Source organism: Panicum hallii, chromosome 1, assembly GCF_002211085.1.
Source record: "Panicum hallii strain FIL2 chromosome 1, PHallii_v3.1, whole genome shotgun sequence".
In the NCBI taxonomy this organism is placed as follows: Eukaryota; Viridiplantae; Streptophyta; class Magnoliopsida; order Poales; family Poaceae; genus Panicum; species Panicum hallii.
In genome coordinates this window covers 58,625,543-58,644,204 of record NC_038042.1, presented here as the reverse complement: position 1 = coordinate 58,644,204, position 18,662 = coordinate 58,625,543, and the positions used below count along the sequence as shown (strand labels likewise).

Sequence of the window (18,662 nt, the reverse complement as noted above, 5' to 3'; positions counted from 1 at the left end):
CAAATTACATCGAGGACCTGCGCCACGCTGGGCTGATGCTTGTGCGGCCTGCTCGAGTGGAAGCACTGACGGACGCTTCTTTGCTCAGAAGCCCGCATGTGTTGCGACCTGCGACAGGAAAGAAAAAGGTCCTGTTCAGATTCTGAGAGGGACTAGAGACCGGGCGACAGATGCATTCTCTCCTTTTCTTTTCTTTTCGCGAAACAGATCATGTACCATGATGGCTGCTGGCTGCATGCAGCCGGGTTCCAACTTGGGCCCAGAATCGGCGGCCCATTAATCTCGTGCCCTCGTGATTAATCAATCTAGCTAGGCCCATTCGCTCACTTCGCCCAGATCCACCCATCACACAAGCCCGACAGAGAGAACTTGGCCCTCAAAGGGACAGACGGGCCTCAGTGCGTGACGGCCCGCCCTCGCGCAATTTCGCCATTGCGACGCCCGCTCTTTTTTTTTTAAGGAACTGGTAGGAGAGATACCAATTATATTAAAAAAGAAAGACATCCCCAGGGACTATATAAAGTCTAATTAGACTGAGTCTAGAAACCACAATAGAAGAAAATAAAGAAAAAACTCAACCACGCAGCACGGGACATGTTAAGTCTGGCTAGCAAGAGTGGCGAGATGTTTAGCCTCCGCCATAACCCATCTATCTAATTCATCTCTGACTTTAAAGAAGATGTTGCGACGCCTGCTCTGTTCCTTCGCCTCCTTCAATGGCGGAACAGTAGTCGAGCGGAGAGGATTCATTTGCAACGGCCATGTGGTTGCGTTCGGTTCCATTTCCTCGAAGCCCTGGCCGCTGTTCGCCGGCAAGGCTGCCATGTACGCAAGCAGCGTAACGGCTTACTCCTCTACTTTGCAAGGACCATCCATCACTAAAGCAACCAGCGTGATGGACGTGTGAACAAGAGATGCTGCTAGCTCTGCCCGGGCGTGAAGCTGACGGGCAACGAGCGCTGCCAAAGACTTCACACCTGGTGCGTGCGTTCGATTTGTGCGCTCTAACCGAAAAAGGCCGCTCTCTCGCTGACACGTTGGGCCGGCACGGACTCTCCAGGGCACAAGCGTACAGGCAGGCGTGCGTCCGGCGACGCGATCCGCCACCACCGGGAGCATCCGGCCGAGCGGACCATCTGCTGCGGTAGGCGACAGGACAGGTGCGCACAGCCACGGTGTCAGGTGCGTGCGACTCGTAACCTTCGGCTGCCGCTGCAGGGGACCGGCAGATGATGCCTGGTGGATGGACCAAATAGAAGCAGACACGACGCGAGGTGGTATCATCATTCATTGATCAGGAGGACTGGAGGAGGAGGGCGCAGGACACACTGCACTGCACAGGCAGGGTGTGTGGCTGGTCCAAGAGCAGAATTATTGGGACACGGCCGCTTGCATTTCATGGCAGCGAGGAAATCTTCAGAAAAAAAATACATGGTCGTATACACTGGTTTCAGAGGATTACTTTCAGGATCCAGGTTCAGAATGCGTCCTCATCTCGCCACCCTCCTCGATAAAATGGAAACGCGAGCTATTTGTCATCTAACAGTATGCGATAGCAGAGCAGGGAAATGGCGATTTATAATGCATTGGATAATGCTCATCTGTTTGTACATTAATTCATTCTCTTATGAAGAAGAAGACGACGACGACGACGACGACGACGACGACGACGATATTATGAGCAGACGAAGCATAAAGCTACAACTATCGAAGAGCGATACCTAAACGAGCTCCATCGTCCAGAGTTGCAGAGGAGCATCATCACTGGAACGGATCTACTACCTCTACCTTACTCTACCTGTTGGAGTCCGGGTTGGGGCCACTCGGAACCTCATGCTTGCTGTCGGCGAGCCCTGCCGAGTTCCACCGCCCCCGCGGCCGGAAACGCCTCGACCTCACCGCGGCCGGCTGCGGGAGAGCGCGGCGCCCGCCGGCGCCCCACGACGACGACGACGATGCCGAGACGGGAAACCTCTCCGTATCCTCTCCCCGGCGAACCGCCGGCACGAACAGCAGGACGGCGCAGAGGAGAGCGCAGAGGAGCAGCAGCAGCGCGGCGCTCGGTCTTCTAGTCCATCGAGATCCTGCCATGCAAGAACCGGAGCAGTAGGAGGAGTCGCTCGTCTTCGGCGTCCCTCTACAGACCGCAGGCAACGCCCATGAGCGAGCACCAGGCAATGTGAGCGAGACGGTGAGTGAGAGAGCTAAGCAAGCAGGTAATGTGTGTGTGAGAAAGAGAGATCACTGGCTTCACAGTTCTGGGTGATATTTGTGAGACAGGGAAGAAGCTATCAGGTTAGAATGCGGCGCAGCATCTGGTTGTAGGGGGGAAGGGGGATAGCTCGAGAGGGCGCCCCTCTCTGTTGTCTGTTCTCAGACTTGACGCGGCTGGCTTTTCTGAATCTCTCGGCGGGGTTTGTAGTTGCAGGTGAGAAAACTGAAAACGAGAGGCAGCCATGTGCATGCAAAGCAACGGAGCAGGGTGGCTTCTTATCTACTGCTCGCAACGCCTGAAAAAGAAAAATAGTAAGGTGCAGTAGTAATCCCAGGTGTATCTGACACCATCATCACCATACATTGATGTGATCGCTTGTGGAACACATGCCCCTGATTCACCACACTACTGCAGTGCTGCTGCTGAGCAACTGCATATCAGAGAATGTTTTTTTCAGCAGAATGAACGTAAATCGTGGAGCACTGCAGAGTGTTTCGAATTGTAGTTTTTTCCTATTTGGAGCCTGAAGAAGCTAGCTAGCTATGTAAACCAGGCGGCGGCAGCCGAAAAGTTAAGTTGATGATGGGGAGAGGGCCGAGGCGAGCCCGGAAAGGGGGCAAAAGCAGAGGAAGGAAAAGACGTAGGATGGCATCAAATCAAATGGAAGCTTTGGTTTCGCTAAGGCTGTAAAGCGCCATGCAACAATTTGACGGGCATTGACGGAATATTGCTGCTGTTTCGCTAGCTAGTATGTACTAGTAGTAAATCATGTGTATTATTTATCTTCCTGATGTGTGTTAATGACCCCGTCCTTATTAAGGCCACAACAGAAAATGGCTGTGGACTTTCACATGCAAGGCACAAACTATTCAGCTCTCAATTACCCTGATTATTATACTGATTAGCACACCATTAGGCATTAGGGAAGGGAATTAAGATGAAGGTCAATACAGAGGGGCCGTGGCCAAGGCAGAAAGCTTTTGGATTGACAAGCACCGGCTGCCTCCTCGTGTCCCCAACGTGGCCTGCAGTTGTCCCTTCGTTTCACCCGTAGACCCTACACCACACACCATAGACCCTACACCACACACCAAAACTGAAACCCCAGCATGATAGTCGCAGATCGACATGGGTGAGAACGACACACAGTCACTGTTCACCATGTAGATTCAGCTTGATTATCGCCTGCTACTTTCTCTCATCTCATGGGGTCCCGGCGTGCCGTGCTGCTGCTGCTCCTCCTACCACCCGAATATGTCGCGGATCGGACAAAAGGCTCCCCAACTTTGAAGCTCGCGGCCATGAAACCATGATTGGTTGCAGCACGCAGCACACGTACAAGAGCACGCAGCTAGCTAGCTGTGCGCAGGAACGAACCGGCCGGAGCCGGCGTAACCTCGCCCTCCCGTCTAATCGCGACCCATCATCATGTCGTCGGGCGCGGCCGTGAATAGTGAGCTCGTGATTCAGAATTCAACATGGATGCCGAGAAGAAACACATGCGTTCTCTCTGACTGCAGTATATGATCTTTACCTTTTGGGCCTCTGATCAAGATGAGGCAATGCAACCGGGCTTTACGGGGGCATCATCAAGAGTCAAGGCTCCTTGTTCTTGGAGCTCTATATACTATAGTAGTAGTGTCTTTCTGCACATTGCAGCAGCTAGCGGCAGGCTTTTCTAATACGCCTGCGCTGCAGTCTTGGGTTTGAATAGCAGTGACAACTCCTTGTGCTTTATATAGCTCATTTCCCGTCACAGATTACAAGCTATAGCTAGCCCTACCGGACTATTAGGTTAGTAGCATATATCACAGCGAATATGCAGTTTGTCCCAAGTGTGTTACGCTTTGGAAGGGGTACCAACTCGACCACGGCTACCGGATGCAGGTCTCTTCTTTTTTGAGCGAGCTGTTTGTAGCAGTAGCCGTGCTAAGCTGCTAAATGCTACCACCGTGCGTATATCTACGTACTCATTTATCACTTTGAGTATGTTCATATACTAATTCTAAAATTATTCAAAGAGAGAGATATATAAAATTTCAAAAGCATCCCTATTTTCTAAATATATTATGATTATATCTTAGTACTAGTATATAAAAAATAAGTATATCCGTATACTCTATGTATGATCACACACCCAACATATATATCATCATAGATGTTCTAATATTATCACATACTCCACGTATATACTTTTCGTTCGGTCAGATACATCCTACATCACGAGATACACATATGGAAGTAGCTACGAACGAGTGTAGAAATAATTTTTCATATATATATATATATATATATTATTGTGGATGGAACAGGTCACGAAACAGCCTCATGATTCGGATACCCACGAAGCTATGCCAAGAACAAGAAGCAAAAATGTGATGAGCATGCATGCCGATTCATCGTTGGAGCTTAGCATCATTCGCATTCCGTCGTCTGCCAGTTAGCTAGCCTTCGGGAAGTGTATTAAATTCAAATTGCGCCATGCCATGCGGAACGAAGAAGAAAAGGTTATCAAAAGACGGGCATGCGGCGGCGTTAGCCTTTAAACTTGAACTTTAACCCTAGATCTATTCGTAGATCGTCGAAAGGCTCCGTTTCCTTAAGACTGATGTATTATTCTTCTTCCGTTCCCTACAGCTGGTTCACTCCTCGGTTCCGTACGTGCTTCAAAATTCATTATTACCAGGGATGTCGCAGTATATGAATTGCAACTTTTTTTTGAGGTAAAATGAATTGCAACTGAAGCTCTGAAGAAAAGTTTAGGAGTTTAAATAATGGCACTGCAAAATCTGAAGTCATGCGAGTGTCTGAAAGAGGAGATGAATAAACGTATCCGCCATGAGTACGAGGAGGTACTGAGGGCCGGCCAGTCGTGTAGTAAGTAACATGCGGTGGCAGGCAGGCAGATGAGGCAGCCCGCAGCCCCGCAAGGCACGGCGACGAGCGCCACCTGTGGCAGGGCAGCTCCACTGTGCGGCTCGTGGTGGCGTGCGCTCGTTGCTTGGTCAAGCTCCCACTCCGTGCATGCAGGGTGCAGCCTTGCAGCTCTGCCGGCCAGGAGCAGACGCGGAATGCGGGCGGCCCGGCGAGGATGATGGTCAAAGGAGCAACTCAACTCATGCTCACGGCTCCACGTACCAAACGGCTAGCCTTGCAGGAGGAAAGGAAAGGCTGTGGTGTCTGGCAGTGCCAGCTTGCCCGTATCAACTGAATCATCACCATCCGCGACTACTGGCTACAGATGATACGAGCGTCTCCGTGAAGACGAACGAGCGGTGCGTAGCCGCTCGGGGGTCCCTATCTATCTTTCAAAGATAGCTAAGCTAGTTATCTTTAAGGTCTAATAGACCCACCAACGCCGTCCTCCGCTCCCGCCTCTCATCCTCCTCCTCGGCTAACGGCTGCCTCTCGCCGCCGCGCCGCCCGCCCACCCACCGCGCGCTGCTGCCCTCCGCCTCGCCGGCGCCCCTCTTTCCTCCTCCCCTCCGCTGTTCCCCTCTTTCCTCCTCCCCTCCGCTGTTCGCTCCTGCACCGCCCCCGCCCCTACCTAGCCCACCGTCCTCTCCCACTGTACGGGCTAGCAGCGGATGCCGTTGGTCGACCTCACCGCCCCATGCCCGCCACCTCTGCCGAACCGGCCTGCTGCCCCTGGCATTCTCTCTAAGGCTGAGAATGGAGAGAAGCACCACCCCAAACCCACCTCGGGGAATCAAAATCTTAAAAACTGCCACCTCAACCACCGCCGGCGGCCGCTCACCGATTCCCCCTAGCAACTCCGGCGCAAGCAAGAGAGAGAAAAAGAGAGATGAGGAAGAAAAAGACGGTGTGGTCTACGAAGACCGTACGAATCTCAAATATCGGAAGGTGGGTGGACTTCACACCTTCCGAAAGATGCAAAGGATTGGCATTGCGCACAACCTGAAGCCCAGTTCGGCCTGGGGATGTCTGGCCAGTTATCGCACTCTGGGCATACCACTCAATTATAGCCCAACTGTGCGATGGACCTCCTCAACCGTGGCCTGCTTGCTCATGGAGTACAAAAAATTCCAGCACCCACCAAACGAGCTAGCCCAACGGAGCACACCTTCTTTGCGAGCCCAAGATCCCAAATCCAGGCCGGATCCCTGACCTTTTTTCTGCAGAGGAAATTTCCTGCTTTTCAAGTCGGGCAACGAAGAAAGGAAAAAACGAAAAACGAAAACGAAACTCTTCACCTGATCAATCAATCATACGGTCTGCACACTTTGCTTCGCCCACACGGCTATGCATACACGTCCCAGCTCCGGCCTGATTTCTAGAGCCCCATCATGGACGTAGCGAGACGAACAGTTACCATGAACCTCATGTCACCATGACCTGTCATGATTGGTGCCACGGCCATGGCAAGAGAGCAGGAATCGCAGCTCCCGGTCGGCCAGCCGTAGTGGGGGGTCAGCAGCGTGCGCCAAAATTACGTGACGCGTCGCTCTCTGGCCTTTGCCCGAAGACGCGGAGGCGGTTGGGCGCCACGTCACCTTTCCGCGGGAGCAAGCCGGATTTGTGTGGCCGCACCCGCTCCGCACGGGCGTCGCCTACCAAACAGATCTCCCGCCCGCTTCGCTTCGCTTCGGCGCGCGGCATGCAAGGGGGACGATGACACGCGGGGCCCGCGGGTCTCCACGTGGCGTCCTGGGCGACACTTGGCAAGCCCCTCGCGCTTTCGCTTCGCTGGGTCCCGCACCTTTCGCCTCTTCGGTGCACTCGCTCTTGATAGCTTTGGAGCAACGCAGAGGGGTAGCAGACTTCTCAGTGTGGGGCCGGCCCCAGCTGCCAGGCACATCACCAGCCAACAATTTCTCCTCTCTCAAGTGCCACAAGGCGACTTCCCTTCCGAAAACGGCGAGATCATTGATGTCACCGAAACAACGCTAGCTACCGTCTTAACAAAACCCTCTATCTAATGACTTCAATGCCACTCAAATTATGCATCGTATAGGAAAGAGTAATTGGATACCTTTTTCTTTCTTTTTTCTTTGTGCTTTTAAGTTTGTTTTTTGTTTACTCTGCCAAATTTGATTTTAGAAAAAGCTTAACGGAACGCGAAGGGCTCGGGCCTTTTCCACACTCCCTTTCATCTTACTCGAGCATATCTGGAGGCGTTTCACTGCTCCGCTAGTGCTGGGAGAGGCACGCGAGCAGGAGGGGGCCTGGGCAGAGAACAACAGCGCTTCACTCTGATCTTTCTAACCATCGAAACGAGTTATCGCTGCGTTGATTCAGAGAAGATCCTTTCTCCTCGATCTTGCCTCTCTCGCTGGGAGGACCCGAGGAGAATCGGCAGCTGAGAAAGCTCAGTAATTGGTACGTGATTCTTCTTCTTCTTCTTTGAGCCCAAGTTCTTGAATTCATGGGCTGGTTTAGAGTGCATATATTTGTGTATGTGGAGATCTTTAGGCAGGGGGAGAGGATTGTCAGTGTTGTACGGTCCCTGTTCTTTAAAAAACCCTCACTCTTTTGAAACCACCGAGACACTTCAACTGAATCTGTGTTGTCCTATCTCCATGCAGTAAGCTCACTGATTCAGAGCAGCTCGGTTGACACTTGTATGACTCTGAAGAATGTGGTTCTGACTCTCTGCATGCGGTTTGGTTGTGTTGGTAGGGAGTCAGGATGGAGGGTAATAATGGCCACAGCAGCAGCAAGAGCCTTGAGAGGGTGCTATCCAGGAAGGCTGTGCAGGCTGGGAGCTCTGCCCTTTGTAAAATCTGGGCCACGGGCTTCCTCTGCGGTGTCTGCATTATGTATCTGTTCGGTGTTGCTCTACCTCCACTCCGAATCCCGCAGAACCGATCAGTCTATCCACCGCTGCGGCGCGCAATACTCTGGAATTTTTCATTGACTGAACATGGTAATTTCTCTATCCTGTTGCACGTCTAATGATCTAACGCTCCTAAGGAAACCATATTTTACTGCGGGATACCTGAATTTTCCTATTTGATTAATCCTAACAGGATGGAAGTTTTACTGCTCTAGTGATTAATCGAATAAAATGGCTGCATGCACTGCATCATTTATGTTCTTCAGAAGCTACCAACAACTGTATCATATGTGTCAGCTACTCAGCTTATATTCTACTGAAGAAAACAACCGTGGGTCCATTGACCATACGTACAACGTACTAGATTAATAGCCCCATCTGAAACTCATGCTTGCTGTATAATTCTCAATGCACTACACTTCCTTGGCAGTTTCATACAGCTGCAACTTGTGTCATTGGATAATTCAAGTTCTCCTTTGTTTTGCTGTGTCCATGCCTGTAAACCTGTAACTATTGTTCTTTGGAGCAGATGGGGTTGCAGCAACAGGTGAGTCGGCTTCTGCACAGGAGAAGATTGAAGAACGAAAGAGAAACTATCACGCCACTGAAGCTAGAATAGTGCAACTATACAACGCTTGGAGCTCTATGCTCAACACTACCAGTGATGAAGTTCTGAAAAGTTCAGACCTACCGTGGCCGCCTCATCTGAATGACTGCAAGCTTAATGTAGAAAGAAATAAACGATTTGACAGCTATGGAGATAATGGCACATTTCCTCATTGGACATTATGGAAAGGGTCACTTGGGCTTGAACTTTTGAACCAAAAGTATTCAGAAAATGCAAATCAGTATAGACAATATCCTCCTTGGGTATGCAAACTTACCTCAACATGTTACTGTTCTGTTGATATTGCACACACAAACTCTAACTTAGGAATTTAAAATAAAGATTGTAGGATCTGATGAAGAAAACTATCCATTGACCAGACGAGTGCAGAGAGATATATGGATTCATCAGCATCCTCCAAACTGCAGCGATCCAAGCTTGCGGTTTCTTGTTGCAGATTGGGAGAGCTTACCTGGATTCGGTATTGGTGCACAACTCGCTGGAATGGCAGGACTTCTTGCCATTGCCATAAAAGAGAAAAGGATTCTGGTTACAAACTACTATAACCGAGCTGATCACAATGGTTGCCATGGTAATAGTCCTGTCTGCCTTGTGGATCCTGATTTAATACTAAGTGCAGTGCTACTTGTTGTTACACTAAATTTCGTTTTTATCGTTTAGGTGCTTCAAGATCTAGTTGGTCTTGTTACTTCTTTGTTGAGACATCTTCAGACTGCCGCAAGCGGGCTTTTGAGCTCATGAAAAGAAAAGCCTCTTGGGCCGAGGGATCTGTAAAAGTGAAGGAGAACTATACCTCCAAGCAAATATGGGTTGGACGCATACCTAGGTAGAATTTCAGTTTGATGTATCTTTTTTCTTTCTGAAGTGCAGTCTGTGGAATACCCCCAATGTGCAAGGTTAGCACTATGAGTATTTTCTGCATTTATTCACATCTTACGCTTTTCAGACTCCACATGTTTGCCAGTTACCCCAGAGATAACTACAGCTACTAATTTTGCATTATTATTTATCCTTGCCTGCTACTATTTCTGAAGGAATGCATTATTGTAACATTTCTTTTACTTAGAATGTGGGGGGAGCCATGGAAATATTTGCAACCGACAACAGAGATAAATGGGAGACTGATCACAAATCATCGTAAAATGGATAGAAGATGGTGGATAGCCCAGGTCCGTTTGCGCACTATCGTTAATAAGTTACGCGATGCACAAAACACTTGTTCATGGATTCTCAAAAAATAAAAAATGTTAAACTATGTGAAGGCAAACTTACATGCGTGTTCATAGATGTTAATCAATCAATACCCTCCAGCTCCTAGTTATACTTGTGTTGTTTAGATCTCAACTTTTCTATAACCTTCCATCCAGGCCACAAGGTACCTAATGAGGTTCCCAACAGAACACATGTGCGGACTACTGAATGTGGCTAGGCACTCTGCATTTGGTTTGGAAGCAGCAAAGTTGGTTCTCGAAAGTATTCAGAATGACTCACCAAAGGTTTGAACAATTTGAAAACTGGTTTCTTGACCAGTCATTGTGGTGCACCAAGATTTGTCTGTATAATCATTCAGATATGGTGACATCAGCCTTAATGGCATCATTACTTTTTGGAAAGAACAACAACCGAAAGATTTACGCATTGCAGGTTGGCACTACTAGAACCAAATCTGACATCGAGCGGCTTGTGTGGTCAGACTACAAACCATATATACCTCGGCCTCTTGTCAGCATGCATGTAAGGATGGGAGACAAAGCTTGTGAAATGTCAGTGGTTGGCTTTGAGGAATACATGAAGCTGGCTGGCAACCTCCGCAGACGGTTTCCAAGTCTAAAGAACATCTGGCTTTCTACTGAAATGCAGGTAAGTCAATTCGCTCATCCAGCGTAAATCATCTGTTAAGTTTCTGCAGTGGGTTTCTTAAAAAAAAGAGAGAAGGTTTCGCAATGTCAGTCTAGCATGCTGCATTATGTAGTAAGTATTTTTTAGAGGAATGATGATGAAATCCAGCTTCTCTAATAATTCTGCACGCAGGAAGTTGTTGAAAAAACTAAACTTTACCCTGATTGGAATTTCTACTTCACAAATGTGGCACGCCAAGGCGGCAATATAACCATGGCACTGTATGAGGCCAGTTTGGGCCGTGAGACTAGCACAAATTACCCCCTTGTCAATTTCATGATGGCTACTGAAGCAGATTTCTTCGTCGGAGCCCTGGGATCAACTTGGTGCTACCTCATTGATGGAATGAGAAACACAGGAGGAAAGGTAATGTCCGGCTATCTATCGGTGAACAAGGACCGGTTTTGGTAAGCGATTCAGAGGTTGCTTGCCCCGTTGACTGTCTTGTAGCTCCACTAAATAGAGATTCTCTGGCCTTAGTTTGCTTGTGTCCAGCAGTAGCATGGATGTACCTTCTGAGAATCTGAGAAGACATCTTTAGCATGAACCTTCAGGACTAAGTAGGCGAGCAGTACTTTGTTATATCAAATCAGGTCCACGTCTTTTGATCTGGTGTCCACTGAAAGCTAGATATATTATCACTTCTCTTGGTCCAACTTATCGCGAAAAGAGGATGCACTTACTCTATTTTTCAGTGGCACTCATAATTGATGAGTGGTGCACGAGAGATCCAGTTACTGAATTTTTATACTAGTCGTTGATAGCAAAATTGAAGTGGCCGAATTGTTGTTTGGTTTAATTCGGTTGGTTCATGGTTGAATGGATATCTGGATGAGGCTATTTCTTTTGTTCGGCTTTTGTGATTAAAGTGATGAGTTAAAGGCTAGATTAGAAAGGTGATGTATTCACGAGAGGAGAATATGAATGTGAGCAGAAGCTCACGGATTCTTTAAGATAGGCCTCAATCTGACAGCCGGTTAGCTTTCATCGGAGCATGATATTGACCGGAGTTCTACCGGCTAGTTTTCAGCAGAGACCGAGATTGATCGTCGTTTGTGCACGGCTGGCTTTTGGCGGAGTTTGGCTGTGCGCATGCGTTACTGAAGCTTATGTGTGGATGTATTCTTTCTTTTGAGGCCAACTTATGTGCGGATATTGACTAAGCATTGGCTTCTGAAGCTTCGTCAGACTGTAATTTGTCATGCAGGTCGTTCATTCGGCGTCTCTTCTTGTTTGTTGACAAGGGACAGTAGTCAACTATTGTGATGCTCGTGTCTGACAAGGTCCCTTCCGGGCTTTTTCACGTGAACATTAGTATGAAAGTAACGGCTATTCCGTGTGTGTGTAAACGAAGTTAACAGAGATAGGTTTGTCACGCCCTGGAAGGACCAACTCTCTTCTTTGTCAACCGTTTGATTTCTTGAAGATCTGATGGTTATGATCTCCATTCGCCGTGGTCACAGAAGATGGTGAGCTACGACTCCATGTCTCCAGGCAGAGGATAGAATGGCATGCATGATCACTGGTCTGTCCTGAAATAATCTTTTGCACGAAGATTCAGTGAACCAGGCCTACGTCATGCATGCGAAACTAATGTCAAGTGGGTCATTTCTACATGGAGAAAGGAGTGCTGTAGCATGTGCCCAAGCACTCAGAGTTGTGCTGTACTGATCATCTTTATCCAGCCTTTTCCAAGTCATCCTGGAGGTGGTACTGGTTTCCCTCTCCTTTGGTTGGTTCTCTCCCCTAATGAGGCACACCAAGTCTCTAGTGCTTGGATTTGCAATTCCTGGCCAAGAGTGATGCTCCAGTTCCTGCTCAGCCATCCATCCATCCATCCACTGCTGGTGAGAGGTAGATACTGACCTGAAATGGACCCTGTAACAGTTCCCTGAAGAAAAAGATGAACTGCTATGTGACGTACGTAGTAGTGATCGACTGCAACCCATCACAGGGGCAAGTAGTGGACACGAGCTCAATGCATTTCAGCTTGCTCCCCACTTGAGGGAGTGGTGAGATTCCTTTTGGATCCCATCAGCAAATGCGGCAGCTCCAGAGAGGGCTCCGCGCACGAGCAATGGCGCTCGCGGCTCCCGTTGCTCTTGCGGTTCGGTGGGGCGGCTTTACCCCGGAAAATCCATTGACTTGGTGATTCAGATTGGATGAGGGGAAATGCCGAAATGCAATCTGGATTTAGAAATGGTTTGTCATGGCTGAAACTGTGTGGAGTGGATGCAGATGCATGCAACTCTGCAGCAGTAAAAATGCACTGCTGCATGGCCTGAATGGCAATTTTAGGTATCAGAAAGTATATTCTGGCCATTACCATTTGGATGCCATCCTTGTCTGAATCTGATGCTGCCCTAGATGTTCTATAGTACCCTAGCAATGCATCATGAAACCCAACTTCCCTTGTCTCATACACTGTTCTGAATTCATGGGAGTATGATTGTATGAACTCCCTTTTTCTCTCTCAAGGAAACTAAAGGAGAAACTGACGTCAGATGGCAACGAGGATGCGAGTTGGTGATGGACTGATGGCTAGGAGGTTTTGGGGCACTCTGTTGAGTGTGTAACAATGCTCATCTTTCTCGTGATGCATATGGGTCATGTCATTCAGACAGAGGCACAATTGCTTCCCAAGTCAACTCCTTAGACCATGAAATTCATTTATAATGCGATGCATGCTGCTGACGAATCATGCAAACTAGCAACAGTTGCAGTGTCACCATGGACAAAACCCATGATCAGCGAAATGCATATGGGTCATTTCTGGTTCCAACCTGAACAGTGAACATCTCCATCCCATATCTGACCATCAGTCAGTCTGTATATCCCATATTCTCATGACACGCACACAACAAAAGATGTAGAAATCAGGAAAAAGAAAATAAAAATCAATATGACGGCAAAAAGAAATAAAAAGAAAAGGCGAGGGAGGAATAAAGAAGAAGAAGAAAAGGTGGCTTTTGTGGTTTCTCTTTACAGCTGAAAACCGCTCTCATATGCCCCTTTTCCGTGTATCATCAGGCCATCCAAAAGCAGGAGAAAATTGCTCCGGAAAAATCGTGATGATCACAACCAAACAACCAACTGATAAGGAGGCAGACGTCAGCGTCCACCACTTGACCCCCCCTGCAGGCCTGCACTGTTTATTTCATTCTAACGGACCTCTGAATCAAGCAGACACGCACCGGCAAATCACCATCACTGTCACAGCTTGCATACAGGCCGGCCGGCAGGGATTGCAAGTTCTTGAATGCCCTTTTTCTACCATGCAGATCAAATCGACAGATCATTTTGGGATCGAAGAGATTTGGGATTCAGAAATCTGTGTGATGGCGACCTGTTCATGCCCACTAATTCCTTCTTGCTTTCCAGTGTCAGTGTCCATAAGCTGCAGCAGCAATTGTGGATCTCTGAGCACACCAGCTTGTGCACTGCCCACTTATGGACCTTGGTTATGTATGCATTTATGCATCATCACAATCTATTTTTTAAAGTGGCAAAACCTCTGCCTCCACTTAGATCCTGTATATATGCAAAGATACAATAACTTCAAGAGAAAGGTTTGGTAGGGGGAGTATGTGGTATACTACTTGTGAATGCATACAGCAAGGTTGGCATTAATGCTGCTGAAAGTAGAAAAAGAGTTGCACTCACAATAGCCTAGATTAGGAAACGCCACCCATGCGTGTATATATTTATTCAAAGATGCTTTTCTTTTCTGATAAATGAAAGCAAATTCAATGACCATTTAAGATGACACTATGCGCCTTTTTTCTTTCAAAAAAGAGTACTAAAAAACGTAGTGCTAATAATGTATTATTGCTAAAGGAGTTCATACTATTAGCTTGGTCCCTGTATCAAATTTCCATTTTTCCGGTCGGGAAAAAAAATCCACCTTTTCTCAAATTTCTTTTCGTGTACGACATAGTATGTATCACTTGGAGCTTTCCCTAAAGCGTAAATGGCATTCAGATGAAGCTTTCTCGGCAAATCTAAAGAAATCCAGTACGCCGTCTCATGATCAACACCATTCCATCTCATGATCTCAATTTATGCGCCCTTAATCAAGCTCAACAGGTATGATAAATTAGGTGAGGGAAAGCCAGAAAAACAAAACGTACCTGCCAGTTTCTGTTCAAAAAGGAAAAAGAAAAAGAAAGAACATGCAGCAAAACTGACTTGATAGGTAGCAACGCAAATGTTTAAGTTTTCCCCTCATAGTGAACAACATTAATTCGACAAAGCCGCCGAAAAGATGGCTTGGTTTTTGCGTCATGGAGTCCAACGAGCCCCCGACCGATCATCTTTGTGTCTTCTCGCTAGCTTCCAGAAACGTATGAAACTCTCCCAGATCCATGCAGGTTATCCGGTGAAAAAGATGCACGAGTACTCAAGATGCGCATTCTTAGGTGGAATATCTTTAAGCACGCAAAAGCTCATGTACTTACGTGAAGATTACAGACTCCTTAAATTAGTAGGGTAATAAATTTTGAATTGGCGTACACCGTAAATGAATTGTTTTTTCTTCGAAAATTAGGGAAAAAGAAGGTTTGGAGGACCCTAAACCTATGCACACAAACCTTATGCCACTGACAATATGCCCAAGTCATCACAGTGGATGTTATTATGTCACAATCTAATAATGTACAAGAAGTATGTAGTGCACTAGTGCTCATGCTCCCCCTCTTGTTATTGTAATGCAGTAAGTAATTGTGCACAAGTTTGTGAACAAATGGCGGCTTTGCTCTATCGTTTAGCTTTGCAGCCGAATCGCATATATATAGCACCATTTAAATAGAGTTTCAAAGTTCCATTCCTATCCATGATGAATTAAAGTGCAATTAGCCATAGAATTTATTCTTGGTGCTTTCTGAACTTACCCACTACAGAGTATGTATAGGCGTGCACGAGTAAAATTCAGACTCACACTGCAATAACAAATCTAACTATGGACATGATATAACAAATCTAAGATAATGGAATGAGCATGGCAATTGACCAATAATCAGCCTAAACATGGACCGTACCGAGAGGTCAGGTATACAATTCAACACCAGCCACATAGTGGGGTGAAGCAAGCTTTCAGATCAGCTTGGCTTTTCTCTTGTATTTGTATAAGCATTGACCAATAGGGGAAGGCTTAGGGGAAGAGAGAGCGCTAATGGTTGCAGCTAGCCTTGCAATGATGTTTCCATTCTGGAAAAAGGGAAGCCTCTCAACCTCTCTTTCATTTTAGGTCACATTTGTGCTCGAGTGGACACTCATGAAATGGCAACAGCAGCAGCAGCAGCAACACCACCAGCAACAGCCACAGCAAAGGAAAGGGGCTTTAATTTTTTCCATGCATTCATGCTGAGGAGCATTAAGCCCTGAAAAAGGAGGCGTTAGCCAGTGTCTTGCACCCTTGGTGAGGTTTCTTCAGAATTGTTTAAGCTATCTCTACAAGCCTAGCCTCCTCAGGCGCCTTGAAGCTTTTTCTCTTGTTTGTGCTCGGTGACTAGGTTTCATGAAACCAGGATGAAGATTCCAGCGAAGAACGTACAGGAGCGCGAGGTGATGCTTGCGGCGGCCTGTGCCAGTGTACCGTGTGCATGCACACTTGGCTGATGGGCAGGCGGTTCATGGTTTTGACCCTGGCACAGGAGCAGCTAGCTGAAAGGTGAACAGCTAGCGCGCGTCCTGAGGAAAGACAGATAGAGAGATGTGTGCTTCCATAACTGACACCTGATCTTGGTTACACTTTTTGATCATCGTCAACTATATATCGTGCATCAGCCAATTAAGCAGAATGAGTCGGAAAGTTTCACAAGGCATGTCTGAAGCATACTAGCTAGCATTTTCACCACAGTTTCATGAATAGACGATATTTTCTACTAATGTACCTGACAAGGTTATTACTATATATGACTCCATGACTGGAGTGAACGAACTTTGGATTTCATAAATAATTTTACTTGTTAGGGAGAACAAATAAATCATCTGATGAATTAAGTTGAAATCACTACTAGAAAACAACCTATCGGTCCACCTTAAAAATACCGGTAGCAAGATGATCCGCGATCTTTGGTACCGGGTGGTAACACCGCCCTGTATTAAAGGTTCTTCACGGGTTACTTCAAAAAGAAAGTATCTCCCTCTCAATCACAACTGCTGTGTAGGTGAGATTGAAAGGAAGTTACGTGCGAAGCAGGAGGTCATGAATTCGAATCCCGGCCACCACATGCACGCGTATTTCGCGTGAAAAAATCACGTGACTTGTGACTTTGTGACGGGCGCATGTGCGGGTCTCTTCCCTGATTTAATATATTTTTTTGACCCAAAATACTTTGATACCAGGTACTAAAGAGGGATTTTGGTACCGGGTGTTTTACCTGGTGACGAAGACTGAAACTTTTAGTCTCGGCTTCATAGTACTGATCGGGGGGAAACCAGTGCCTAAAGACCTTCGGGCTTTTTCTAGTAGGAAATGTTATTCTGCAAATAATGTACCATGCATTTAACTATATATATTTACTAGTAGACGATGGGATCAAACTAGTAGATATTTAGATTGACAAAGTCACATAGATAGACCCCACACTATTAATTGATGGGTATGTTGGTATGTGTATGGCTCCTGCAGGTAGCTATATTATATTACTGGTTCTCGAGCTCTTCACAGTTGACCAGGCCGTGTTCTAATTTGTTTAAATGTCAACGTGGTGGGAATGGTCCTATGTTCACTTTGCCTCAGAGTGTAGGGACTGATGTACTTACAGTATAGTTGTGTCTCGTCGGTCCTATATGAATGTACATGAAGATGTACGTACATGTTACAATTCTGATTCCTTCATCAGGAATAAAATTAAAACAGGATCGAGCTTTCCTACTACTAGCTTGACCCCCGCCCTGATTTCTCCTTTGAGATGATGGTATGCATGATCTGTGAAAATGAGAGCTAGCAAGAGGGAGATAAGTCTACACGGCACACGTAGCTACAGCTGAAAAACGATTGCTGACGCAAAAGCTGCATGCAAGCTTAAAACACCACGTGTGTCCTACTAGTTCATTGTCCGACATTGCTGTCATGCATTGTCATCACCTGAGCTGTCAATATTATTAACCAGCCTAGTACATACTGTAAATGGTAAGATTATCATACTACAAGTAGTGCACAGCAACATTTTATTTCGGGAAATCATATATAAGATGTTGGTTTCCTTGACTTCCATTATTGGGTGAAGTTTCTTGAGAGTTTGTCTCAGGTATCCGTCTCCACAAGCAGCTAGTTTTTTTGCGCGTGGTTTGTGCTGAGTGACTTGGCTTCGTGCGTGAGAGCCACCAGGATGAATAATGTAACATTCCAGCAGCAAACAAGAACACGATGGAGCGAGAAGATCTTTGTTTGACCCTCCTTGCACACAAGACCCTCAGTGCAAACGGTGTCGGGTTTCCTTGCCTCTTGCCGTCTTTATTTCCCAATTCCCGTCATGGCTGGCCGCCCGCACACAAATTCACAACCACCAGGCCCCAGCATCCTTCCATAACTGACACCTGGCCATGCCCCCGGCCCTCTTGTTGTGCTTTCCCGTCACCATCCACTACTAGTAGCTAGCAGGATTCAGCAGGCATCTCGGCCACCGAACACGAACAGGGTGGCTCCAAAAGTTTCGCAGGTTTTCCGCTTGGCACCGTACCATGCCGTCTCACAACGACACACATCCAGTATCATCAGCACACGCCGCACAGCAACCGAACCGAGGCGCGAGTGCATGCCCGTGCCGCGCGCGTAACCACCCCTCCCGGTGGCGTCGGAGGATCGGATCACTAGCTAGCTAGGAGCACGCCGTGCCGGAGGCGTCAGGAGACCGCCTCCGCTCGTCGAGAGGGGAGCGTGCCGCATGACAAACCAAGACCAGCTTGCCAGGCGGGGTGTCGGCAGAGCAGAACGGGAACAGGGCACGCCTGCCCACTGTTGCCGTTCGCGTCGTTGCCCTGCTTGTCACCGTCTCCGTCTGGGTGGTTAGTATCCCTACCTTTTTAACCTGTTGCTCGTGGACCCGAGCTGGTTGATGCTTCTGAAACCACAACGCATATATTCTGACTCTGGAAAACACACATGTTATGAATGCAGC

At 47.4% G+C, this 18,662-nt stretch overlaps 1 protein-coding gene across 1 annotated transcript; it reads left to right on the top strand.

The window, feature by feature from the left end:
• The first annotated feature begins 7,296 nt into the window (after window positions 1-7,296).
• Window positions 7,297-11,230, top strand: LOC112873217. Its single transcript, XM_025936231.1, has 9 exons — window positions 7,297-7,555; window positions 7,856-8,102; window positions 8,542-8,882; window positions 8,962-9,211; window positions 9,301-9,466; window positions 9,707-9,809; window positions 10,008-10,136; window positions 10,285-10,500; window positions 10,672-11,230. The coding sequence occupies exons 2-9, from the start codon at window positions 7,865-7,867 to the stop codon at window positions 10,948-10,950; spliced, it is 1,722 nt and encodes a 573-aa protein (XP_025792016.1). The 5' UTR covers window positions 7,297-7,555; window positions 7,856-7,864; the 3' UTR covers window positions 10,951-11,230.
• Window positions 11,231-18,662: the final 7,432 nt, after the last annotated feature.

Coding starts and splice junctions, on each gene's coding strand:
- LOC112873217 (XM_025936231.1), top strand. CDS start 7,865: ATGGAGGGTAATAATGGCCACAGCAGCAGCAAGAGCCTTGAGAGGGTG. Junction 8,883..8,961: donor ATAGACAATATCCTCCTTGG/GTATGCAAACTT, acceptor TTTAAAATAAAG/ATTGTAGGATCTGATGAAGA. Junction 9,467..9,706: donor TGGGTTGGACGCATACCTAG/GTAGAATTTCAG, acceptor TCTTTTACTTAG/AATGTGGGGGGAGCCATGGA.